We start from the raw sequence: 27,955 nt of genomic DNA, 5'->3' as shown, positions 1-27,955 counted from the left end.
CTGGAAATTCATCATTTACTAGCTGGAAGGCAGAATAAGTTATATGAATATTTTGTATGTATTCTAACAGAACAATGATAAAATTCAAGAAACCCCCCTTATTTTACTTTGGTATTTTACACATTATAGTTCACATTTATAAACATATAAAAGCAAAATAATGAAAAATATTTGGAAACAAAACTAGCATCACAATATGTTTAGTTGAGGATCTTCAATTAGTTTAATCTTGGTAAAATGTACTACTTTTATAATAGTACTGAACTGACAACATGCAGTTTTACAATCCATTGCATTAAATAATATTAAATGATTAGGTTCAGGGTGTATAAACATAATAATTTATTAGCTTTCACTCACAAGAAACAATCCTAACTGTGAATTCTTTTTTTAACCACAGCAGCAAACGGTCAAAAAGGAAACAATTGAATGCATTCAACAAAAAACATAAGGCATGCATCAGTGTGAATGTGTTCCTTTAAACCAATGCTTTAGCACTAAAAAAGGAGCATCAGAAACAAAAAACAGACCACTTAGTAAACCATGGCATAGCTGTCAAGTTATTTCTATGTCATCACTTTAGCTAAGGATACACTGATAGAACTTTATACAAGAAAACTTGTATAAAAGAAAACTTTTTATTTTGAAAACTACAGAGAAAACATTAGCTGTAGAAACAGAGCTCATTGAATTTAAAGGCATCCTTAAAAAATGTGTCCTATACCAATGGTAATTTTATACTCTTGTTTTATGTCTTTGTGAAACATAACATACACTACTGAAACCAATAGCTTGCAAATCAGCAGGAATCAACTTAGCTATTTTTGATCAGTGATCCGCTGTAAGCTGAGTTTCATGTAGGAATTTTTATTGCGTATTTCTATCACTGCATCCCTGACAAGCTCAATGAACATCTGAGGCCACAGCTTCTGCAAAGACTCATTTTTCATATTGATGTCAGCAGCTTCTTTCACTAAGTCTTGCATGTATGTCTGGCAAAATTTCTTTCTTTCCTTGATTTCCTGGATGGGAGAACCATTATATATTACATAAAACAGAAAAAAGGACTAAATAACAGTAATGTTTTATTAAAAGGGGCCAAAAGAACTCTAATGAATCAACAAAAATAGTGATTTGCACGAAAACAGAACACTCCATGCTTTTCTCTAGCACATTAATTTAATTTCAAATTGTACAGCCAGTTTGTTTTTAAGTGAATAGGGCCACAGATTCAAGCTGTATAACTATTTACTAATGACTCACAAATTTTTTTATCTGAACTTCCATTTGGAAGTAACTATGTTAACTTTCTCTAACAGAATTCGATTTTTTGCTGTCATGAGGGATAGGCGTGATAGCATATTATACAAACTATTAAATTTTAGATTATTTATTTTTAAATCTAGGCACAGCAAATGCAATGACATAAAAAAAATATCTGTTTTCCTACATAAGATTCCAAACAGCAGCAAAGCAAACTACTGTAGGGAGAAATAAACCGTACAAATGTTCCTACCAGATTTTCTTTGATGTGTGCATCCTGTACAAGTAGGCTTGGAAGAACTAAGTTTTTATCATTAAAAATATCAGTAAACATCAATTTCACCTTTTCCATTGATAATAATAAAAGTTTACAGATAGGCAAAATAAGCAAAATGCTGCTTGAGAACCTATTAGAGTTTGATTTAAGGATATTTACATTGTATATTTTAAAATGTGATGTTGACAATATGTTTTAACGATTATAGAGCTTTAACTTTTTTAATCTCAAAATCTACTGTCAGTAAACAATTATTGTCTGGCCCCTCCATAATTTTCCACAACTGTAAAAATTTTAATCAATAGAAATAGAAAAAATGTTAACAACCCATAATTTCACTCAACTGTGAAAATATAAATAAAAAAATTGAAACAAATCCTTAAAATAAACATCAATATTTCCATTGAAATTATAAAAAAAAACCCAAACATTGAATTCTGCCAAGCTTATGTACAACATACAATATGCACTCTACAAAAGTCATCTGAACCTCTAGAAACTAACTTCATGATGAAGAAAATACATTTTGAATAACTACTGGCACCATATTTTAGTCATTCTTCAATTATACTAATTCCTTTTTATGGAGGATTTCCATAAAGTGCCATAACAAGTTGTTCTTTGAACAGTTATATTGGTGCTAAATACCTAATCCATCTGATTTACATTATTGTTAAAAACATTAGGTCATGCTATGGTCCATGAAAACAATACAGACTATTTTTTATGAGCTGAAGGAGAGCAAATGCTTTCCAGATGCATAATTTGAAAACTTATCAATCAATAAACCTAATCTACTATCTTCAGTAATTAGGTTTGACTTGATCACATTTATTATGTTAGTTTACTGTTAATGGGAAGCAGAAATTGGCAGTTATTGCCTATCTTGCTTTTCCCTTGTGATAACCACTAAAATTGGCAGCCACAAATGGAATACTAGAATGAAGGACAAGGTGTGAATTACACTGGTAACAACAACAAAAAAAGCGCAACGTATATTTTTTTTGTAATCACATGAATATCAAAGTATTATTTTATTACAGTCCTCTGATTCTGGTAAAGTGCAAACAGGAGTGCCTCACTAGTTTATACCATTAATTCTTTTAATTACCTTTAATTAAAGTAGCCATCACTACTACTTCTTTCAAGACTAAAGTGCTTTGCTATTTTTCCTCTCTCCCATCACACTTCCATGCTATGTCTTTTTTGAGATGAGGTGACCAAAACTCAATGCAATAATCAAGCTGAGTACGTACTATTGATTTACTTAACAGCATGGAGATGGGATTTATACTCCGCATAAACCTGAAGGGTAAGCAAGGGATGAATGTGAGCACTAGAATGTATCCCAGTAGGGACTGGTGATAGCTGCTATTAAAGGTTGTCCTCTCAAAAGGAAGAGGGGGCTGGCTCAGGGAAAAGATGTTTTTTTCCTGGCCTAAGAATAGGAGTTTGCAGCCAGAAAAGCACACCTAGGATGGGCTTGGTTGAAACAAGACAGTCTGTCATGTTATTACTATTTAAATTTGGGCTGCACTAAGCCTATTAAGAGTTTATTTTCCTCTACTGAGATTTAAACAAATTTTGTCATAGCTCTATTCTATATTGAACAACACTAAACTCAGTATTGATTCATAAGGCACTCCACTGTTAACTTTTTCCCAAGCTGAGAAATGACTATTATTATTCTGTGTTTCCTATTTCAGTCTTGTTTTAACATTATCGCTCTACATGATAAATAGGTCTCCAACAGTCTCCTGGGAGGCACTGTATTAAAATCCTCTGTCTAAATTAAAGGATTTTAACATTGAGAGAAATGACTATACCCTTATAAAAGCTGTGCTGATTTATCCTCATCATATTCCATACTTCTTTAATTCCACTTTGCATGGTACCAAAAATAGGTGAGAAAAATCAAAGTAAGGCTACACTTGCATATTCCATGTACAAGTCCTGCATCCTGAATGTGTGATCCAGGCATGTTTGCCAGTATGGGTGACACCCTTTTTTAGGGGTACCGTGCTGACTGCCCTGCAGTCCGGGTAAAGTTGCTATTTTTATATCAGTAAGATGTTTGATTATGCAGTTGAAAAATAAATGTAAATATGATAAACAGTGATATGTAAAAACTAATATTCTAAAGACCATCACTAAAATTGACATATAATAAAATTTCATCTTTGTACACAGAGCAAGTAGAAGGATAAGATAAAAGGACTGTATGATGACAGTTGCTTAAAATATGCTTAAATCTGCAATAAACAGTTTGAAAATTGAGTTCTGATTAGAGAAACTGACATGCACTGAATTTGCCCCTAGGAGTTATAAATGAGTGTTCAGAATCCTAAGTGGCAGCATCCAGAACCTAGAATCCAGAGAGGGAGCTCAGAAACAGAGCAGAGCTAGACAGAGAGTTTCAGGGGGCAGGAGGAATGCCAAAGATTATCCTTGGCTGAAACCAATGGAAACCATACCAGCACATCTGAAAGCAGAAATTGGTCTATACTGTATCTTATAATAAATTTATTTAGTGTTAACTGTGTCCACCTACAGATTTTTCATAGCATCATTGCTATAATATGAATGTTAGTCATTGGGTCCCAGAGAAGTCTGGAAGGACCCTGTAAACTATTTAAGTTGGTGAAAGTGAATAATGTTATCTCAGATAAACAAAATATATGAAAACTGATTAAAAATTAAACAAGCCACCCAAAAGAAAAAAATTATATTTGGAACTTTTAAGAGTCTATGATCCGCACAGGATCCTCAAATTAACTCATTTACCTCAAGCTTTTCTGCATGAAAGTCCCTTGTTGTGTAATTTAGTGTAGCTTGATTTGTATTTTCTCCTCCAAGCCTTCTGCTGTCATTACTTTCTTCACTGACAACCCCAGATTTCTTCCCCCTTGCCTCTAGCAGATAACAGAATTGCTTCTTCCTGTAGATAGACATTAAAAAGATTTACAGATTTAATTATCTGAGACTTTATTAAAGTGCAGATGCTTTTCAGTGATTTTATGTAGGGCCTTTTTTGTTTTGCTTTGAACACTGAGTTTATGAGTTTTTGTTTTATTGCATCTTGCAGCCTTGATATATAAGAAGGTCTCAGAGATATTCATCCGTTATTTTGTCCCAGAACAACTGCAGACTATTTCTACAAATGCTTGTTCTGACACATATCATAACAGATCTCCAAAGTGGAAAAATTCTCACAACTTAAGAAAGGTACTTAAAGTACAAGTATCCACAGAAATCTAAAAATACCATCAAAATGTCTTCTCCACAAACTTTTAAACACCTTTTATTTTACCATGTCAAAACTGTTAATTGTCATATATTTCAACTATAAAACACTCATTATAATTATCTCAATGCCCTCCAGTATGTAATTCAATAATTACTGTCCAAAACATGACACTGGAATCAGATAAACAGTACACTTAAGTGGATGGACGTCTTTGCCCACATCCTATACCAGCTCCCTATTATCAGAAATGCATATTCATAGTACACTATATACCCAAGGATTTTGTTTGTACATTATATACTCAAGGATTGTTCAATTTGTATGACTACATTCTATTTGTGAATCAAGAAGAAAGCGCTCAAGATTTCTGCAATGTACAGAAAAACCTGTGTGTTCTTTAGCAATGTTATACAGTGGAATCTGTGTAATACTTATTTTACTTATAAAGAGATTTTCATAAGAGTAAGATGTTAACCCATGTGGTCTGGCCAAATTCTTAGTTAATTATATTTTGCCTACATAAACTCCTTCTGAAGTTTCAACTGGATATGACTGTATTTGCTTTCTGTCCTAAAACAATAACCAGTATTACTGTATATTGTTAAGCAGATGCTGAGGAGGCTGCATTTCAGCGGTGAGTGAAGAAATCCATATTTTTACATACCATTAGAGATCTCTCAAACTCTCATCTCAGTTATATTTCTTTTAATTACCTTGACACCTCTCTAGCGAGGCTTAATAAATGTTTGTAAAGTACTTTAAAACCTCAGAGGAAGCAGTAAAAATGTAAAGAATTATTTGTATATTGTAAATGTGGAAACAGTACCACGTGATGGAAGAGAGCTTCAGAAAATAAATGTAGGCAAACCAGCTTGTGACAGAAATGCTATAGAGTAGTGGAACAAACCAAAAAACAATTAAGTACAAGTGTTTCTCTTCCAAAACAAAACATTTCTCACATTTTAAGTAAGCAATATATATTTGGTTATAATTAAGCCAAAAAAATCTCTGCAGGATGGAGAAATGGGGGCATCCGGAGAACAGTTGCCCCGCTTCTGACAGGGACAGTTCAGGTGGCCGTCCACTAAAACCTTGTAATGGGTAAGTTGTAGGGGACAAGGATGGAGCCAGCACTTTACAGGGCCCGAGCAGTGCATGGGAGACCAAGATCCCATGTGAGCTTAGCATAGGAAGAACCGGAATGTTATAGGTGTGTAGGGGGTTGCAAGACAGGAGCACTGGGGGGTGGAACTAGTTGGACTGGTTGCCCCTGTGCAAACGTTAGAAAATCTTCAGTGTAAGTGTCCTAAGGAGATGTGGACCTGTTAAGGTCCAAATAGTACCATGTTTTGTGTCCCTGCACTTCCATGAACGTCCAAGAAAAGAGCTCAGTAGGGCAGATCATAGCTAGCACTTACACTGTGGAACTTTTAAAGGTTCGCACAAGGGCAATCACCCCTAGCATACCCGAACTCCATCCCACTCATACACTTATTCTCCTACCACTCTCTGCTGATCCCCAGCATCTGTTGGCTTCCTATCCTCATCTCCTGCATTCTCCTCTTTTTCACATTGCCCTGTGTGTATTCCACACACCCTCTGTCAATTTCTTGCCCCAGGCAATTTAAACATTTTAAAATTAGATGTTTATATTTCCAAACATAAAAAAATAAAATAATATAAAAGTGCACCAGAATAGAGCACGAGGAGCCTGGAGGGAACAACAGTTAAGATAATACAAGCATTGGCTTCGGGTGGAACAAGGGAGAAGGGGCAGGGAATCTCATTCTCCCTCCAGACTGGTCTCCACCCTCCCCCACAAGAGTGGGAAGGCATCCAGTGTCAGGAAGGGTATGGAGTACTGCTTCTCATCTGGGCTCACCCCAGTCTCCCTGCTCTGAGATGAGACCAAGCAGAGTTCAGATCAGAGCGGGTGCTCTGTAGCTGCGCCTGCTGAGTAGCATCCATTAAGTGTCCTAAACCAACCAGACTTGCAGTGTCTCCTGGGTGGTCCCTGATGAAGAACTGTGAACAGTTTTTATAACCTGTAAAATGCAGAAAGTAAGATCAACCTTGGCCTTACCCTTACCCTTAGACAACCCCTTTATACAAGCCAATATGAAATCTACTTTTGCTCTTCTACAGAATGTTATAATACCCAAAACACTTTGATTGTGTGTGTAAGGAATTAATGTTGATCTGAATTAATGGAGGTTGAGCCTATAAGAATTTCTAGTTCACACTTAGAGAACAGGATCTTTGACATTATGAGCCATTGAAATGTAAAGTGTCATCTCCTCTGTGCTTGTTTTCTGTATCATCCTAGAAGTTCATTGCACATATCAATTTGTGATTGTGCTTTTTGTATTTTTTTCTATTAACTATTATATTTTATCCAAAAAATATAGCAAGTTCTTTTTGAAAGAACTGATTGATGAACTTTACCTAATCAAAAGGAGAGGTGAACTGATTTAATTGTTAACTTAATTCTTAACACACTTATATAGACACAATTATGGTAAAATATCATTTCTATGGCTATGAGGGTTCCTTTTTAAACCATATAAAATAACTTTTACCTGGATTCTCCAAGTAGTGAAAGCAGGCGATACTGGGGCAACTCAGAAGATGCTACATATGCAAGAATGCCAAAGAGCCTTTCAGCCATTACTAAATCATTCTGAGTAACCTTTGAAAAAAGTGAGAATGGGAAAATTTTAAAAATAGTAAAATTTGATCATGCTCAGAATTGACCACCATACATCAAATTAGTTAAAATATGTGCTCTAAAACACTGTGTGCCAGAGATATTCCATGCATATTTAAGGAAAGGAAAGAATGTATATCAATGACTATTTCAAAACTTAATTTACTTTTATTGGCATCTTTAATATAGTCAAAGAGCAATCAAACAATTCACTTTTGCTTGTTTTACTTATTATTTTCTACCAACTTTGGAAACTTCGATGCATACAATATGATAGCCTATGTTCCATCATACTACTCATTAAATGACCAGTTCTTCAAACCTGAGCATTCTGGCCCACACAGATTAATTCTTTACCATGTTGTAAAGGAATATTGGAAAAGTTTCTGATCAAGTTGTGATGCAGAAGTGAAAGGTCTCTGAGCAGTGAAATGATAGAATGAAAGATATTAAATGAAAGATAAGCCATGGTCTCTGACTTTGGCAGCACTATGGTGCAGTCTTTAAGAAAGATTTAATTTTTTTCTATAAGGGCTAACTGGCTGGCCCTTCCCAGCCCAGTAAGATTAATTCTTCTCCATAATACCTTACTTTCCTAAACATGAACTATACTGTTGCTCCAGCATAGTTACAGAGCTGCTGATGAAATGACACCATGCACTTCAAACACCTATCTTCAAAGCCCAATTCTTTTTACCCCCAAACTCTCCAATGATGCCCACCCCACAAGACATCCAAATAAAATCTATTCAATTTCAAATAAAAAATAAGCAAAAAAAATGTCCTTCTCTAATGTCTTCTTTCCCTGCATTGTGTTATGTTACTGTAAATTCCCCAAGACAGTCAATGTGTTCTATATGCAAATGTTAAATAAGGATGCTAATCTTTAGTGACACCTCTAGTGTGTTCTTTGTACCATTCACTACCAAAGGGTGTAATGGTAACAGCACTTTGGGAAGTACAGATGCATTATCAGTGCTCTTTACTACAGTATAGTTAGTATCTCAAGAAAGAATACAAACAGTACTCAATGAATCTACTCTGTCACTTGCAAACTACACATCTTTGCCACTAAACATTTTGTAAGGTTCCACAATTTAAACTAAACATGCACTGGTCAGTTACATAGTCCTGGGGTTTGTCTAGATCAGGGAAATTTACACCAGTGAAACTACATTAAAAGATAGTTGGGCACTTCACAGCCAGCCCACATAGCAGGAGGAGGCCTGGCAGTAGAGACCCTTTATTACAGGGGCTGTCCCTGGTTAGCACACAGCTCTTCTCTCAAGTATGGGTTTGGCTTGCTGATAAGTTTCATGGCTTTCCTTTCAAAACTGAGTTTGTTGATGGAGTATACTGGAAGGCCTAATTACTCAGACTTTTTCTGAGAAGGTGTGGAATGAGCAGGGAGGATTTATTTTTTACTTTGTTGTTGTTTTACACTGAAGAACGCTTTAAAATCTAAAAATATGTTTGCATTTTAAATGATACAGTAAATGTTGCATGGAGATACAGCATAAGACATACATAGTATAAATTGAAAAACAAGCTTTTAAAAGCCATATTCAGTCTTAAAAATCCCAACCTTTTAATAAGCATCTTTTACAAGAGTTCATGATCAGTACATTTTTTTTTAAAAAGCCCAAGTAGTACAGTATGATGTTATTTCAAAATGTTTTCCTAGGATTATTTATGTTTAACTAAGAAAAAGTCCATACAAAGATATTATTAGAAGTTTAATGACTTGTTTTCTTTTTAAGATATTGTACAACTAAAAGGAGGCATTTTTACTTTCTGGTTTCCTCCCTGTGGGACCTTTTAGTTCAGTTTAGCTCTTTAACCCTCTCTTCCTATGTTGCATGATTAATATGTGCTGGATAAAGCTAAAAAACAGAGTAAATCTTAGAGTTCACATTTCTATATACTTTATTAGTTATCAGATATAGTCAATTTAAAACAAATGATAATGGCCAATTTAAAATACTAGACATTTAATTTACTATTTCTCCAAAGATTTGCACAAGATAATTATTTAGGTTTCTGGTGGATATTTTGTTAATGAGAAATATGGAAAAACAAATGCAGCAGCTCCTGCAATGTAGCTTCCTTAACTTTTAATACTAACCACGCCCATAATGTTGCTGAAAAATTTACATCCGTGGGTTCAACTTTTTGGAATTATACTCCACACAGCTCAAATCACTATTATCCTGAACTTGGTGTAATCATTTACACAAATGCAAAGTGAGGATTCAGTCCTGCAAAGTGTTGAGCATCCTTGCCATGATCTTACAAAACACTTCACTGTAAAACACCTGTGTAGTCTCATTGAAGTCGATGGAACTAATCTCATGCTTAAATTTAAGTACGGATTTTAAGTGTTGTATCAGGGCTACAGTTCTCAGCATCTTGCTTGATTGAGTCCTGGGTGCAGGACAGGTGTAAAATGTATCCAGATGAGATGGAAGCTTTTACACCCACTTTGTAGTGGTGCAAATGGGTACACAAGGTGCAGGTGTATACCAGTATTAATGTCCTGCACATCTTTGCACTTTAAACAATTAATTATTTTGTTTAAGAGGTAAAAAAAAAATCAAGAGTTCTATTTGGTAGAGTGGTAACGCGAAAAAAATATTGGAGATTTTATGTATATGCTGCACCTGGAGTTAAAAAATACTATAAAAATAGTAAAGAGCTGTACTAAAACCAGCTGTTAATTATGCTTATTTAATTTACGTGTGTGTGTGTGTGTGTGTGAGAGTGTGAGTGAGAGAGAGAGAGAGAGAGAGAGAGAGAGAGAGAGAGAGAGAGAGAGAGAGAGAGATCTCCAGTGGCAATATTTAAATTCCTTTCAAACATATGGTAATAAACCAGAGAAAAGCCTGTTACAAGAAACTGAAGAGATCAAGTGTATGAATTCTTTAAAATGTAAAAATAATATATACAAACAAACATCATAAACTGATTTGTGTTTCTTTAACATATGTACTCTCTTACAGCTCAGGAACAAGGTTAAATTGTCATTTGCAATTACCGAGAGCTAAAGCAACGCTACGTATTTTTTTGAGGTTCTTAAGCGTTTTACCAACTTTGCCAGTGCAAGTGAAAAGAACAGATTAAGTTTGATGAATGCCGAGCACAGTAAATTATGTGAGGAAGTGTATCTACAGCTCTTTACTTTTGCACAATAATGAATAGAGTGGCTCTATTAATTTTATTAATATTTAATCAATATAAATGTATGAAATAAGAATCTGTCCTTTAAATTAATTAGCATTCATTTTATAGGAATAATTTTGAGAGGTAATACACTCCTTGTACTCCTAAAAAAAACTTCCTCTTACCTCAGTTCCATTTATCTTCTGCAGATTAAAATGGTTGAGTCTAAACAGTACATAGTATTTCCACAGAGTAAAGTTGACAACTGGATTTCCCTGAGGATCAACTGTCAACTGTTCAATGCGACGCACCTGTGCTAATGCATTAAATTGCTGAAACATGACAATATTTGTCTCCTTAAACTTCAGGTGCTGTAACAAAACAAAACAAAAAGACATGAACTATGTTAAACCTACTGAGGAAGACATAATAATGAGGCAACACAACTATCTTATAGACATCAAGCTCAGTGTTAGATCAGCTCCATTCCATACTACTTAAATTCTCCTCAGACATGACTAACCAGCTCTTCGGTCCATCTAAACAATTGGGCTCACCTGATGTGCAGAGCTTTTAATATCTATTCAAAACAAAATGGCATATGAAGCATTTCATCTTTAAAAGAAGTCCTCTCCCATATGTATTCAAGAAATTAGAATAAAAAAAGGAAAATAAAACAGGAGATCTCAGTGATATAGTACCCTCTGATGGTCTTCTAGTGGGAAAACCTTAGCACTTACAATCTTCTTCATTTGAAAGAGTAAGGGCACCCTCACAGCTATTCTGTCGTCTTAATGATGAAAATTCATCAAGGGGGTATTAAAGAATGTAAAAATACAAACCAATTAACACCTAAGGTAAGTTTTCAGAAAAGTGTGGCCATAACTTTTTCAAGTAAATATAATTCTATAATGTCATGATCACTTAAGTCAGACACTTCGCATTAATATTTTTTACTAAGTTACAGGCGTATAGGACCCAAATCCCCAGTTTTTTGGATGATTAGCACACATATTTATTATGCCATTTTTGTGATTCCTTGGGTTTAAATTGGGCCATTAACAATAATCCCACACTCCTCTGCAGAAGTGTTGCATCAACAAGGTTTGGTTAGACTTTGTATAGAAAGAAAAGTGTGGTATATTTCTACACTGTAAGCAAGGAAATAAGCAAGACATATTTTGAGTATGTAGTGTCTGATTGCTTCCTGACTGTAACAGCTGTACAGGTCATGGAGTCCTCAGTTCTGCTGCTCCTTCCAACACCGCTCCAGAAGCACTCCTGGAAGGAGGTCACAATGATCCAGATTGAAGAATGAGGTTTTGGGGGATTAAAACTTCTGCTGGGATTTTGCAGTCCTAGCTGGACATACCTATCTGTGCAGAAGCAAGTATACTCAATTAAGCTCAGAACCTTAAAAAAAAAAAAAAAAAAAGGCTAGGCTATCTTTATGAGAAGAAGAGACCAGAAACCGAGGGAGGGAGCTCTGACCTGAGCTGACCCGTTTATACTGTTCTAGTTAGTTTTATGTTACTTCTTTTGAGTTTACAGACCCACATTGCCTGGAGGGAATGTGGCCAGAGACATTGCACATTTATGTTTTTTTGGCTGAGCAAGAACTGCAGAACTCCAATGAGCTCTTTGCTTAATTAGCACCACCTCTGACTTCTCTGTCTCCAGCTGCTCAGACCCTGGTCTTGCTACACAAACAAATACTTCTTGATACATGGACATCATGGATCAACAATGTAAAAATATTGTATTTCCATCTCACAATTTAGCAACCCTTTTCTTTTGTTATGAAGGGTCAAAAGAAATGTTTATTGTGTCAGAAATAAATTTCCAACCTACGAGGTATCCCTCAATCCCCTTTGAGAATTCTGACTAAAGTCTCTTGCTCAATCAAGAAGGCCTTATCAAGTCAAAAGTACAATATAGACTAATAACCCAAATTCATATACATAAGTAATAAGGCAAAAACTAAAGGTTACTTTACTAAAATAAGGTGTTAATAAAGATCATCCAAATATTCTGTAGCTATTTAGACTGCTGAAGTGTCAGAGAAAACTCTTACCACTGAATTAGGAAATTTAATCTTCAGTTTTGATAGCACTTGAACAATTTCATCAAATTCTATGAACATAAAGGAGACTGTGGTGACAGTTCCAGATGTCTGAACGCTCCAGTTTCGATCCAGGGATTCCAGAGCTCCAGAACCATACAAGTACAGAGTGTCTCCCTCCACTTCGACCAAGTGAGAATCTAGGACAGATAAGCCTTGTACAGCATTGCTCAGTATTGTATCAAGAGACCTGTACAGAGAAACAAACAGATACAATGTAAAAGAGAAGATATCTTTTTGGGTATTTGACTGAAGTGAATATTAATATTCCAGAAGTCCTACACGTCACCAAAGCCTAATCTTTCAAAAATATCCACTAATTCTGGATGTCCAACTTGAGACCCCTAGAGCCTGATTTTCAGAGATGCTATAGGCTGGCAGTTCCCACTGCTATCAAATAATGTTGTGGATGCACAGTATCACCCAAAACTAGCAATCACTTTAAAATTCTGGCTCAAATGTTTGACCATTTTGTGCTGGTGTTGATTGCCACAAACAGAAATTCAATATGTGCATTTGCTCAAATGACTTTACATTCAAATTCAGGGAACAAAACTAAAGACTTGACCCTGTAAAAGTTTACCTAACATGTATAATTTTTCATGCAACAAATTCCATTAAAGTTCCATTGATAAGGAGTGTTGCTGATGGGGGTGCTGAAGCCCTTTCTCCTGAAGAAGCTTTCTTCTGAAGCCCTTGTTACACTGCCTCCCAAAGTCCTGCCTCTATTGTGGTGGTTGGAAGTGGCTCAAAGGCTGAGGCTTAAAGTATTTTCGGGATAGGACTGGTGTGTGGAGGCCCAGAGATTTTAAGGTGGCACAAGAGTCCTTCAGAATATGACGTCGCATGTCCGTTTGGTCAGAAAAGAGGGAGCTATCCTCAAAACAGAAAGTCCTGCACTGTCAGCTGTATTTCGTAGGGCAGGCCTAATGATTGGAGCCAGGAGCTATGCTTTATCACTACAGCTGTGGCCATGGTGCATGCTGCCACATCCGCAGCATCCAAGGCGGTCTGGAGGGATGCCTTGGTTATGGCCCTGCCTTCCTTCACCAATGCTGCGAACACCTCCCTAGACTCCGACGGTAGGAGTTCCTTAAACTTAGACATGGCTGTCCAGGAGTTGAAGTCGCAGCAACTTAAGAGGGGCTGGTGGTTCGATATTCTCAACTGGAGGCCCCCCCCATGGAATACACCTTCCTTCCGAGCAGATCCAATTTCCTGGCCTCCTTAACCTTGGGAGATGGACTGTTGCCCTTATCACTCTCAACTGTTGGCTGCGGCCACAACCAGGGATCCTGGAGGAAGGTGCGTGTACAAGTACTCTTACCCTTTCAGGGGTACAAAGTACTTCCTCTTGACCTGCTTCACTGTGGGCTGAAGGGATGCGGGAATTTGCCACGAAGTCTTTATTGGCTTTGAGATGGCCTCATTGAGGGGTAAGGCCACCCTTGTTGAGCTGGAAGATGTCAGTATGTCCACCAATGGCAGGGCAGAGTCCTCAATTTCCTCCACCTTCCGGTTTTGGGTCATTCTCTTTAAGAGCTCCTGGTGGGCTTTGTAATCGTCCTGTAAAGGGGCTATGGACATATCAGCCACCACCTTCTCCAAGGATAAGGACGAGGAGGCCAGGACCATCCCAGGGTCCTGGGGCTCCTCCAGTGTTGTAAGGTCCCCTACAGGGGTACCACAGACTTCCGTTACCTTCGCTCCTGGCACTGAGCCCCTCTCCGATGGAGGAGGGGGTGCTCTCACCTCCAAGGGGCATGAATACAAGCAACCCACGTGGGAGCCTTGAAAGGCCTGGGTTGTCCACAGAGCCCACACTGGCCACTGAGGAGGCATCTGCCATTGGGTGGGGGATCATGTTGGCAGGACATGCCTCTGGGATGTTGCCTCATATCTCTGGCCTGCTCGGTACTCGTTTCTTCATAATCCCTGTGATTCCACCTGGGATACTGAATCGGAGGAGTCACTTCTAGGTGACCAGGGTGGTGCTGTGTCCCTTGGTGCCATGAATCAGTGCTGCGATGCTGAGCAGTGCCGTGATGCCGAATGGTGCCACAATGCCAAGAGGTGCCATAATGGGGAGTGATGCCAGGAGTCTGGCCAGTGGCTGGACTCTGGTTGGTGGTGGGATCATGACCTGTGCCATTCCGGCAATTGTTTTCATGGTGTCAAGGCTCACGAGGCCGGGCGAGATGGGGGTCGGTGCCTCGCCAACATTGCCAGTTTGCTCAGGGCGGGGACCAGCCATGAAGCAGCCCCATGTGTTGGAGATGCCCCTTGTGGGCCCTGGCTCGAATGAGATACCTATCAACTGATCTCAGATGGGAACTGAGGTCTCTCTCCCCTCCCCTCAATTAAAACTACTCATGTACATCTAGTAGAAGCCAAAGTAAAACCAGGAGTATGAATGAATGGTAACAAAGCTGTGCTTTCCGTACACTTTCGGGGTATGTCTACACTGCACTAAAACACCTGCAGCTGGCCTCTGTCAGCTGAGTTTGGCTCACGGGCTTGTTTGTGGGGCTATAAAACTGCAGTGTAGACATTACAGCTAAGGCTGGAGCTGCACTCTGGGACCCTGCCCACTTGCCTGTTAGCTACGGGTGTTTTATTGCAGTACAGATATACCCAAAGAGGCTTGGTGGCCCTTTTATTTTGTTTTTCCATTTAGTTTTGAAATTGTAGCAGGAGCCTGTTCAACTTGCACTAAAATCTTTTCACCATCATAACACACATCATAAGGGGAGAGTAAGGGGCTCCCTTGATAATCTCACATTATAAGGTATAACAATGTCTCATGATTATTCTGCATCATATTATATTGAAATGGGAACATAATGTGAGTTTTCTCAATAATCTTCCATAGCAACATATTTTAAGAGGGACTGGGTCTTAAGTTCATCTTATATTTGTAATGGACTCTGAATCACTGTAAAACAATACATATACAGTGTTAGAAAATGCAACTTCTGCACTTGCACACACAGTTAAGTTTCAGTTTCTGCAGTCTGTTTCATTTTTCAAAATATGAAAAGACAGAACATCACAGTAGCGAACTGTGGGGAAAGTTGAATTTTTAAACAAGTAAGCAATTTAAAAATGGAATAGATTAAAAAGCAGGTAATTTTTGTAGCTCTATGGCTACATAACTAACAAAGTTTATGTACAAAACAACATACTGAGATGCTTTGAAAATATATACATCCACTATTTTTGCAAGGCATAGCTGGAACTTTATATTGGTACCTTCATTTGAACAGATGTGCTACAGAATACTACTGATGGATACTTAAGTTTGACCTATTTACATCTGCCCAATGAGTTCATACTATTTTTTTCTTTTAAAACCTCTTGTATCCAGGCTGACTTCTAGACCTGTATAACAAACAAATGTTGTTACAGAAGGCGCTCTGGCAAAACATTAATGAAAGCAGTGGAATCAGGACAACATAATACATGTTTTGTTGTACAAAGAAAGAATTTATGTTATGAGTACCAGAGTTAGACCCATCACTAATCTAACTCTGTCTTGACAATCTACTGTCTTTGGAAATATTCTGAGTAAAAAGATATAATACAGATACCAATATAAAGTAGCTCAACTTTAGGTTTAAAACCTGCATGGCACATGATACTACTCAATATTACTTTTAAGACTGATTTTTAATAATCAAAGTTTTTAATTTAACAATAGTAGACAGGTTCAACTGTCCCTTTGAGATTTTTATGGAAGGAGCTGGATGCAAAAGTAAAAGTGTGAATTATTTACAATAAAGAGTGAACAAATACATGAACATAAATTTATTAGTAGCAATCAGGAATAGTATTTAATGTTCAAGCAGACGTTCATGCATATCTAACTAACATTCAGAAGCAAAAGAAGTCATGTACATCCTTTTAAATGTTGATATAATATTTTAATACTCTGATCAATTTTAACATTTCTCTGATTTTTACTGATAGAAGCTACTGAATGCATCAAAGTGAAAATGTAGAAGAAAAAGCAGCCTAGAGTAAGCATTCTCAACTTAATAAGGACTCTATTCAGCAGAAATCATACATGGGCTCTCAACTGAGAAAATGCTTTGAGTGACTGGGGATAAGGACATAAGTAGCTGAAAGGATGGAAAATGGAAGATTTTCTGAAGTTCTGTTGAAGAATTCCTTCTGATAACTAAGCTCAGAAAAAGCCCAACACACACACACACACACACACACTACCTTTGACCACTTCTGTTTTGCAGGAAATGCAATACAGATCCTGGACAAAACCAGATTAGTATTTCTCTAGTCATACAACAAAATATACAACCTGTCACCATCTATATCATGCATAATGTCATATCTGAAACCTCTACCCTTTTCCATTTACATAGAACATAGCCAAACACATAGCTCTGGCCTAATCTTCTTGAGACACAGTATGGCAAAATGGATGAGATGGATTTTCTTCATAACTGTGTCAGAAGTTATCTTATCCAAACTTACAGATGTTCAAATATTTCATCTGTAAAACTTGGGAAGAATACCTAAAGCTTTATTAAATAAGAGTGGGAAGTGCATAAAGTGATTCAAAACATTTAGAAGAAGAGGCAACAATTGAACTCACCGTGTCCTGACTTCCAGCACAGTGCACTTTCTCTTTGGCTAAAGAGTATTTTTGAAAGGCCACTCTTTCATGCCACTAAAAAACAGCAGCTTTCTCTGGCATTTTTCTTTTCAGTAAAGTAGGAATTATTAATTTTTTTTGCAGAGAAGGTCTAAAGGTTTTGGAATGGAGGAAGGGGTTAATGGACTGTTTACATAGACACTTCCCCAAGAAAAGGATTTCTCCATCCATGAAGGTAAATCCATCTCTCCAAGAGGCTGTAGCTAGGTCGACAGAAGAATTCTTCCACTGATCTAGTTGCACCCACAGTGCAGGCTAAGCTGACCTAAATGCATCATGCAGGGTGCAAAATTTTTCACAGCTCAAAGCGATGTAGCTAGATCAACCTAAATTTTAATTGCATACCAGGCCTGTAAAAGCATTATCCAGCCATCATTTTAGATGAAGGAATTATGCAGCCTTTTCAACTTTCAGAATGCAAAAACTTGAACAAAAGTGATTGCCAGGACAACAGGGGAAAAGAGAGAATGAATGGAAGGACTAGTGTTTCTCGTTTTTATTACATTTGTATTAAATATAAAACTTTAGCTAGGAAATATACTTCCAAGAAAATACATGTATACCTGTTTTCTTCAGGAAATACATATGCAGTACTGCCATTAATCTGACAGGAGTCACTGTCTTTTTTATCTTGATTTGAAGATGTCACAAGGGCAACTCGATTCTGCTGAATATCCCATTGGCGAGCAATGTTGCCAATTGTCAGTCGTTTCTTTTCCTGAAACATGAACAACCACAAGAAATTATCTGAATGATACATTACTTGTATGTTGGTTTGTACCCGAAGAATACATTCCGTAGTCAAACACAAATTGATAGATGGGGGTGCCTTACTCCACCTCCACTCCCAGTGCTTTCATGCTGGACAGGCTATGATCCAGCCCAAAATTATCCTTCCAGAAACTGAAGCCTCATCATTGAAAGTGTAACACAATCACTAACTAATCCTTAAACAATATAGCCAGGAGGGGGAGAACTCTTGCTCTGCTTTAGCAGAGAAGGATAAGCTGTCTCCCCCAAGTTCCCCCTTCCCTTTAACTTCTCTGCAGCAGTAATTTACATATTGACTTTTTCCTGTAGATGTAGAATTTGAATATTTAGAAAGATTTGGCGAGGGATTAAGTTCAAAAACTGTCCCCATTTTTTTCTTTTGTCACCAAAGGAATATTCCAAGAACAGCATTCAAATGACATTACAGTTCCTGACAATTAATTAGTGAAGGCATTTCAAGAATCCAGATGATATTTTATATTAAAAATTTGATGTTGTATATTCATGAAACTCAAGCCAATTGTCTGTGTATTGGCCTTTTAATACACAGCTTTCTGTGAGGTTTAAGTATAAGGTGACTGTTGATTTTAGTAGCTCACGGACCTACACCTGAACTGTTCTCAGATTAAAACTTTAAACAGTATAAATGTTTTCAAAATGTAAATTAATTGCTTGTTTCAGTTCAGTTGATTATGCTGAATCAGATCTAACTGTCACAGTGCTTCTTAGTGAAACTTGAATAGATCTATTCTGCTATATAAAAGGAAAAACTGCAAAGAACGAAGTACAAAACACCATCTCTTTCTATAGAACATTGAGGTTATGACACTGACAAAAGCCAGAAATGTCAAACATTAGTTAACAATATTCCATCCTAATTCATGCTGCTGTAGAAATATACCCTTTGAATACATAGAAAAGGTTCTAGGGCATGTCTATTCGGCTACGCCGTTTGGTCTGCGGGAGTCTGAACAGCAGTGCACACCAAAGTGCTGCACTGAACACTTCCCTGTGAATGCTGCAGGCACAAACTAAAAGGTTCCTGTTCACCTTAATGTTACCCTGTTTGAAGAGGATTACATTAATGCAAATTAGGAACCTTTTAGTTCATGCCTGCAGTGTCCACACAAAGGAATTACAGAGCAGAACTTTGGTGCGCACTCTTATTTACAAGCTTATAGTCTGAACTGTGAGGCAGTGTAGAGAAGAAGCCTTTAAATTAAAATTTCCAAGCTCCGGTTGGCATTTGTCAGAATATCACTGTTATATAAAGAAAATCTGTAGGGAAAAAAATCATTCCTGAAAGGTGTCAGTAACATCAGTATGATTCAGAAGAGAGTACTCACATCTGAACTGAGGCTTCCAATTCCACCCTTGGAAGGGTCTGGTATATGAATGCAGAACTATGATGTATGAGAGGATAGTCAGAGGCACTTTCTGATTATTCTTGAGGTTGATTAGGTAAATTTTAAAGACTGAATAGAATTTTTGATAGTTTATGGGAGAACCTTACTGACCGAACATGATGTTTTCTTTTTTCACTCACACAGATTACTTACATAATGGTTGAGCACAGTACTCTAAAACGTGTTTAAAATGTTCCAATACTTAGTTAAGTAGTGTAGAAATGGCTCATTAAAATATGTTTAGTCAAATTGAAATTTGTCATGTGCAGAATAATTGTATCTAATACACAACCTATATGTTGTCCCTAACATGTTACACTGTATACAGGGAAAGTAAAAGAGGAAGAGTCATAATGTCACTCTTAGGCAAAGAGATCTATCACGTTACCCTCCATTGGATATTTGGAATGTTGAATTGCAATTGTAACTTCCAACTTGTAATTTAGATTTCTATGTTAATTTGACCCAAATGAGAATGACTAATCTTCAATAAAAAAATCCCTTAGACTTATTTCACATAACGCTTTATCATCACTGCAATCACTTCCTTAAGTGCAGGCAAGCCATCTAACATATCGTTAAGCTAACTAATCATCAACAAAATAAGTTTACTAATAAACCAGACAGTGCAAGCTACACAGAATGGAATCAAACAAAGCCTACTTCCCTGATATTAGCTGATGCCTTTTGAAAGTGGCAGGGGAATGTAAAAACAAATGGAACTGGAAGAGAAAAGGTAATATTCGGAGCCATAAAAATTACTTTTGATGGAAAGGAATTAGAAAGAGAGAGAGGGACAGGGGAACTTTAGCAAAATGAAAACCGGGTGAGAAGGCACTGCTAAATGGGACAGAGAAAAGAAAGCTGGGGATCAAAGGAAACTAAGTAAAATTATTTTGGAAGCGGTGGAGACAAGAGGAAACATTGGGAGAGTGATATGGAAAATACCCAAATACTTTCTATTTGCCGTGACCATTAGTACCCCCTCTAAATTCAGTACAAGTGATTTTGGAAGAAGACTATAGCCTGAAGTGTGCAGCAGTCTTCTGTATCAGAGTATGTTTTAAGGGTAAAGACACTGTCATTTTTTTATTTTTTTTTAAGTTTCAGTTCTGTTACAGATGATCCGATTTGAATGTCAGAGTCTGCCTTTCTTTATGGCTGAGAGACAAGGTGGGTGTGGTAATATCTTCTGCTGGACCAATCTATGCTGGTGAGAGAGACAAGCTTTGAAGAAGAACTTCGTAGTTCAAGTCTGGGAAAGGTACTCCCAGCGGCACAGCAAAATGCAAGGGGGAACAGATTGTTTAGCATAAGTAGTTAGCACATATTGTAAGGACCATTCAAAGTAGAGACACTAAGTCAAAACCTGCTGAACTTTACATGTCTTTCAATTGAAAAGTAACAGTGTTTCTATTTATCAGAGAGTTGTTTTTACCTTCCCACTCCTATAAAATTAAGCAACTCATCAACATGACCAATAAGGAAAAGCTCTCATTAAAAAGATAGAGTTCGATGAAGCCATTAAATGTTTAATAATTTATCTACAGCATTGCTGCCATCATTTTATTCTAACTTCAACATTTACTGCACTGCAATATACTATTGCATGCTTTCACCTCTTGTTTATGAAATTCTTCATCTTGAAATATTGCTACATTTTTCACAAGCTTTATGTGGGGCTACACTTTGAAATCGTTTGGAACTTGGTGCAATACATGGATGCTCATTTTAGTCACTGCTTTATGCAAACACCACGTTATAATGGTGCTCTGAAATATGCACTGGCGCCTGCATGAACTTCTGATTTTGCACCATAGCATCCCTTGACAACCAGCTATCTAACTACCCATCGTTATATCCTCCTCTGCATCGAACACCATGAATAATCAATCACTTTACCGGGATGTTTCTACTAAAATGCTTTGCTGTGAAAATGCTTAGCTACACCTGACCCTATCAACATTTGGCTTCAGATTTAACAGCTCATAGATTTAGGTGAAAGGGAGCAGTTTGCAGCTCCTTTAGAACTATGTTTTAGGCTACTGGCTTGCAGACTCAGGAAAATAGTAGTATATTGATTTACATTTAGAAGATTATCTTTGCAATCTGAAGAGCTAGAAGCTTAATTATTTTTTAAACTAAAGCCTACATTTTGTGGTAAGGAACAGATTCTGTGACCAGTTCTGTAAAATGGAGCTATTAATGTTTTGACATCTATGTCAAGCACCTTTGATATCCACAGAAGAAAAAGCCCTATGAAGTGAAAAGTATTATTACCACCATTTTGAAAATAGGAAAAATCAGAGAAAATGTTTGAATGATTTGCCTGTGTGGCTCTGCAGTATACTAGGTTAGGCCTTAGCCTGTGAATCAAAAGACCTTGGATCAACACTTGCTCAATGTGTGATCCTGGCCAAGTCCCTTAAGTCCCAGTTTCCATCTATAAAATTAATCTTTGGGGCAAGGACTGCCTCTTACTATGTGTTTGCATAGTGCCTACCCAGGGGGGATTTGTAGACACCACTATAATGCAAATAAATAATAATTTAGCTACAGATGAGAGAAGAACTGTACAGTTCTTTGAACGAGAAAGCAGTACATAAACAAACAATACTTGGCATTTCCTGACTTCTGAGTGCTTATCTATGTAGCCTAAACATTTTCTTAACAGAGCTTTTTGTATGGAATTGTTTTTAAACTTACAAATTCCTTGTTACACAATAAAGGGGTTAAAGTCAACAATTTGAAAAGCACATCCTCCTCCTCCTAGTGTAGTTACTGTACTCAACTTTGAAACATTAGAGTTCTTTTCCCTCCTTATTAAGGCAGGGGTTAGTCAACTAAATTTTAAAGCCTTATGAAAATATGAGTTTCAAGACACCTAACAGGTCTTCACAGTTAGATGTCTATGGAAACTACAGCAGATTATTCAGAGTGGTTGAATTTAAAATGTTTCTACTAGTTTTAAAGTCTTTGCCAGTTTGAGGCGTATATACTATACATGCACTGGGGAATACTGGTTGAGTTAGTAAGATCTTTGAAAACAGTAGAAACTTTTTAAATGCAACCATTATCTATGAAAGAGAGACAGAGACATAATATAAAATCATATGAGTAAAACAAATTGCAGGATATTCAAAAGTTTACGTTACTCTTCCAAAGGGTTTCAGATTAAAACCAAAAGAATTACATCTCTTTAGAAATTAAAGTGATTTGAAAGGTAGGCATTATTTGTTCAGTGGAAAAGAGAGCAACAAATGAGAGAAGAAGCCCTTATCAGCCAGTGTGAACATCTAATTTAGTTCAAGTTCATCAGACTAAACTACTATTTTGACAGCCTTCTGTGTATATATTACATCTCATTAAAAGAAATCAATGCAGTTCTCTATGGCTAATTGCATCCCCCATGCTTTAGCTAATCACTAACATTTTATATAGCAAACTTAGAGGCAAATCCAGGAGTTTAGTAAACAACTGCAACTCAGAAAAGGAAACAAATGAGCTGCACTTGAAGATTTCCATCTCCATTAAAGTGAAAGAAATATTGAGAAATATGACAGATATTTTATTTTGTAACCACCATGAACATTATCATACTGTTTATTGATCAATAAGTCTGGAGCTACCTAACAATACACAATATAAAATGTGTTTTAACAATGACATTAGGCCAGATTCACTTTGGGTTTCTGCCAGCATAAACTGCCATGCAAGTCCTTGGTGGTGGAAAGACAGACACAGCTTGTTAGAATTTCCTGACTTAGGCACATGATGCACATGCTTACTCACATGTGGAATACACAAAGGGCCCAGCATGCGATGAAGAAAGGTGCTGATTCAGCACCTCACATCATTCCTGATATGTCTCCTGTATGAGTTGGAGCACCTGTCCCTCACCCAGACACACATCCCCTTGCTAGATTAAAAGTCAGAGAGGGAAATGGCAATAACATTCATCCAAAGGGATGGCAGGTGGTCTTTCCTAGGTACAAGGAGCATCACTGATTCAGGAAAATGAAATTTATGCCTATATGCAACAGGATCTAATGATGTTAGTCCAATATCCTCCCTATAATTTGAAAAAAATATATATTCATATAGATAGTAAAGAGCCTTTATTAGTATTCTTCTGTAGTTATAATGTATAGAGTTAGTGTACTTTTCCTTTTCCCTAGTTATTTATACCTAAGCATATAACCAGCACTAGCATTCAAAATGCCAATTTTTATTTAATTGCCTCCACCATCTCCTTACCATAACTAGTCCAAAGGGAAGCAATTTTGCCATTATAATATATATTAATTTAGAACGCTTTTTGTGGAGCATGTGTTAAATGCAGAATCTGGTAGAGATCTATTTTTAGGAAACGTAAGGCCTCAAAGAAACATACATAATACTTTATAATACTATCCGATATGAAAAGTATTGAAACATTTCCTCCAAACTCTTTCAGAGCCCTCAAAGTACCTCATGGTTTCAAAATTGTTTGGTTTATTTAAGATTTTTCAAAAATATTTTTAAAGTAAGAAACTTGGAACTCTAATTTATCAAGAGAGTTATTAAATCAACGTATTACCTCATACTGAGTCCAAAAAGCATACTTGAAGTAAGCAGCAAAGAGGCTACTTAATTTATTTCTCATTTAAAATTGAGAATAAATGAGATACATGTTCATCATATCCAATTTTAAATAAAATATATATACACAATAACAATTTATGCAGAAAGCAGACTAAGAATAACAAGTGAATCAAAGGGAAATTACATACAAGAATGCAAAGTGGCCTGCCTATTCATGCAAAGTACTAGATTGGCCTCCAAGGACAACAATACAACCACTAGCGGAAGCCTGAATAATAAATATTAAAAAGAATAATTTCATCAGGATAGTATCAAATGCAATTATGGCAACCAGCACTGCATATGGCACATTTGATTCTATTTGGAAAAATAAGTAGTAATAGGCTCTAACCCTTTACTTATTCTATAACTGGACTGGACAGGGTTCCACTCTCTCTTTTTGATTTATGTCCTGCCCTTTGGTTTCATTGGTGGATATGTACACTTTTGGCGTGGCAGCCATTTTGAATTTATTTTACTGTCTATGGGGTGAATTCGGACTGCTTGTGTGGGTTTTTTTCCCCCACATTTAGAGCCATTTAAAAAGCTTTAAGGGTTTTTTAATTTTAATCTTGTGATTAAAAATTCTCTCTCTGCAAATATTAAATTTTCAAAACAAAACAAAAAAATAGGAGGGGCTGTTGGGAAACATCCTACTTCAGATATGCCATGTGCTCATCTCTCTCCTTACTATAGTTACTCAATCCTTCATGCTGACACATGGATTTTACCTTTTTAAACTTCACTTTTTTAGTAAAACACATGTAAATATGAGCTATCTATATTTTCCTCTGTGATATTTCCTATGTGCTTTAAACATTTAGAAAGTCTTAAATTATTCTTTCACTGACAACAGTAGTTTTAGCAAAAAGGAGGGGGTACATTTCTACAGATAACAAGGGTGAAAAGGGCCAATCTTTATCTCCTTCCTTTATATGCTTACAGGAGAATAGCTTCTCTTTTCAAATTTTCATTTTTTTATTACAAAACTGCTCTGTAAATGAGTATTTCATATATTAATTCCTTATTTTTAATCTTTCTTTTTTAATCAATTAAAAATCCAAAACTGTATACATTTTATATTTAAATGTTACTTTTATTGTAAATGTGTTTTGCATATTGACATGACTTTATTTCTATCTCTGTCTATTAAGCCTTTAGAGAGTTATGACTTGTATCTTTTAAAATTATGACACACATTTTTAAATGGATATAAGATATTTTCCAGAACCTATTCTGTCACAAATTATAAACTATTTTTACAGGGATTTTTCTTACTATGCCCTTTGTTTAAAGAAAAAATTACGGAACTCTTTCTAACTGGGTTATGCCAAAAGACGGCCTCTTTGTTACAAAATGCCGCTTTCTTAGTGTCAATGTTTAGATCCAATATAAATATTTTTTTGTTTCAAATATGATATAATCTCTTTTGAAGATGCCTCTATAGTGTTTTAGGTTTTTTTAAAGGGTGGGGAGCTGTTTATAGTTTCTGTGCTATTACTTCTCTGCTAAGCCTGAGATAATGAGGAAAGAGAATAGGAGTAATGAAGGAAAGAAAATGTAGGAACACTGTAGGTTTACCATATAACAATTCAACCCCATCTCTTTATCTATTTCCTTGTTTATTTTTTAACCTAGTGCTTCCAGTATATGGTTCCTAATTCCCTTTTCATTTGAACAATTTTACACACATGCTACATTCCTCCCCACCATCTCCAGCTGCTCCTTTTCTTCTAAACTCCTAATTGTTGGACATGGAACCCACACTCTCCAGACCCGTGACACAAAATCTTACCTTGCCAAACCACAGCTTACCTAGCCAGCAGCTGTACCCTAAGTCATGGGTGACTCAAGACTTTGCAAGATTCTTCAAGCCAATATTATCCAACTCCAGTAGAATCTTTGCAGTACTCAACATTGCTGACTATAAGATACTGCCGTCTCACCTGACAAAGGTAGTGGGACTCAGAGTAATGTGCTAAAATGATTTCAATCCTTCCTGGGGAGTCAAAATCAACAAACGGTAATAGGAAATTGCACTTCCACTACTTGACCTCTCACCTGGGGAGTCCCAGAGGGATCAATTCTCTCTCCAATCCTATTCAACACCTACATGCAGCCATTAGGTGAACTGGTCAGACAACAAAGACTCAAACGCTAGCAATATGCAGAGGAACACAGCTCCACCTATCCTTCACCACATATGATTATACCACTACCTGAAGATGGCCCAGTGCTTGGATGAGATCAGCTCATGGATGAAAAAGAGATGGTTGAAGCTGAACCCAAATGAAAGAGGTGACTGTGGCACTCTGTGCCTCAAAGCAGCATCCTAGAACCACATATTCACCCCGTCATATAATTATGATATGTTTTGTACAAAGTATGCCTTGTGAGGTATCGTTTTAAAAGTCTTGGGCTGTTAAATATTAATATCCTGTTGGATTGTATGTGCTGTCATTGTATGTGAAGTTATGAAGTATTGTTCTATCTGTTTCTAAAATATGTTGTGAAGTGGGAAACACCCACAGCCAACCTTTCAGGAATAACAATGAGTAGCCAGACGACATTAATGGCTCACCAACACCCATTAAGGAAAGAATCCACTATCTCCGGAACTGTTTAGAAAGAAAACTTCACAAAAAGATCACGTAGGCAATAAACACTGCTTGTCCAATGGGGGTGATCATGCATGTACCCGGCTTTGATTTGCCATGCCACTCATGGGGCCTTCTGAACAGATTTTGAATGGACTGGGGTCAATGTGAGCCAGCCTTCACACCTGGGCCAATGAGAGGCTCCCACATACAGTTGTGGCCAAAGACAGGCAATATCACACATCACTGACAACTGCCGTCTGAGCAGATTTGATGGTGTTCTGAGGGCTCTGCACTTTGCTGATCAGGCTACCACAAATTGGCTTGGGCAAGCTTTACATCCAATAGGAAGAGCTGATATGTCAGTTTTGACTTATTATCATAAGCGTCACATTTTTCTTGAGATTAATAATAAAAGTAGGTATATATGTTAAAGCAGACAGCGTCCCTTTAAACTACAACACCAAGATATCAGAATCTATGTCATCATTGTCAATACAATTAGTGTATGGTATTTTATCTAATTTCAGTGTTCAAAAGAACACAAAAAATACCTTTAGCAAGGTCTGTTTGTGGCTTTCACGCTTCTTCTCTTCCTCCTTTCTTGCTGCAACGCATGCAATGCGTCTTTCTTCTTCCTAAATGAAGAAATAAAATCAACTTTACTAAAGCAGGAGTAACCTATAGAAAACATAACTGACAAGCTATTGACACAGCTATTTACATGGATGTTTGGAATGTAAATTCTGATGTTTGAAAGGCAAATGTATCTTCACTGGTCTATTCACCAAAGGGTGATGTGAAGGCACAGTTAAACATTGCTTGATAACATTCCTAATTCTGTTTTTATCTGACAATTCCAAAGGTAACACAGAGATGCAGGATGTAAACCTGCACATAAAGCTTTCTGTGTTCTAAATAAAAAGTGTTATTAAAAACATTCCAATGAATAACTGAGTAAAATATACTCCCTCCACCACTTTTAGTGTTCACACAATCAATTTTTTACCAAGAATTTATAGGAGTTTTATAGTTTAAAGGTGACATGAAAAGAGAGGGGGGAAATGAGCATGTTCCCTTTTTTGCTTCTCTATAATATATAAAGGTA

General features: G+C 36.8%; 1 protein-coding gene across 2 annotated transcripts in view; it reads right to left on the bottom strand.

Annotated features, from left to right (window-relative positions):
• Nucleotides 1-205: 205 nt before the first annotated feature.
• LRRC49 (leucine rich repeat containing 49) overlaps nt 206-27,955 on the bottom strand; it is an 89,643-nt gene continuing 61,893 nt past the window's right edge. For both annotated transcript variants that reach the window (XM_067534694.1, XM_067534695.1), the window contains 7 exons: nt 27,402-27,485; nt 18,014-18,168; nt 12,728-12,965; nt 10,839-11,024; nt 7,367-7,476; nt 4,325-4,478; nt 206-1,022 (listed from right to left, as the gene is read on the bottom strand). In XM_067534694.1, the coding sequence (XP_067390795.1) occupies nt 819-1,022; nt 4,325-4,478; nt 7,367-7,476; nt 10,839-11,024; nt 12,728-12,965; nt 18,014-18,168; nt 27,402-27,485 (1,131 nt within the window). In that variant the 3' untranslated portion in view covers nt 206-818. The remainder of the gene's footprint in view (nt 1,023-4,324; nt 4,479-7,366; nt 7,477-10,838; nt 11,025-12,727; nt 12,966-18,013; nt 18,169-27,401; nt 27,486-27,955) is intronic.

This window comes from Emydura macquarii, unplaced genomic scaffold, assembly GCF_026122565.2.
Source record: "Emydura macquarii macquarii isolate MOO-44397 ecotype Brisbane River unplaced genomic scaffold, CSIRO-AGI_Emac_v2 contig_3451, whole genome shotgun sequence".
NCBI lineage: Eukaryota > Metazoa > Chordata > Testudines > Chelidae > Emydura > Emydura macquarii.
Note: the sequence above shows the minus strand (reverse complement) of the source record. Positions and strands in the feature narration are given on the sequence as shown.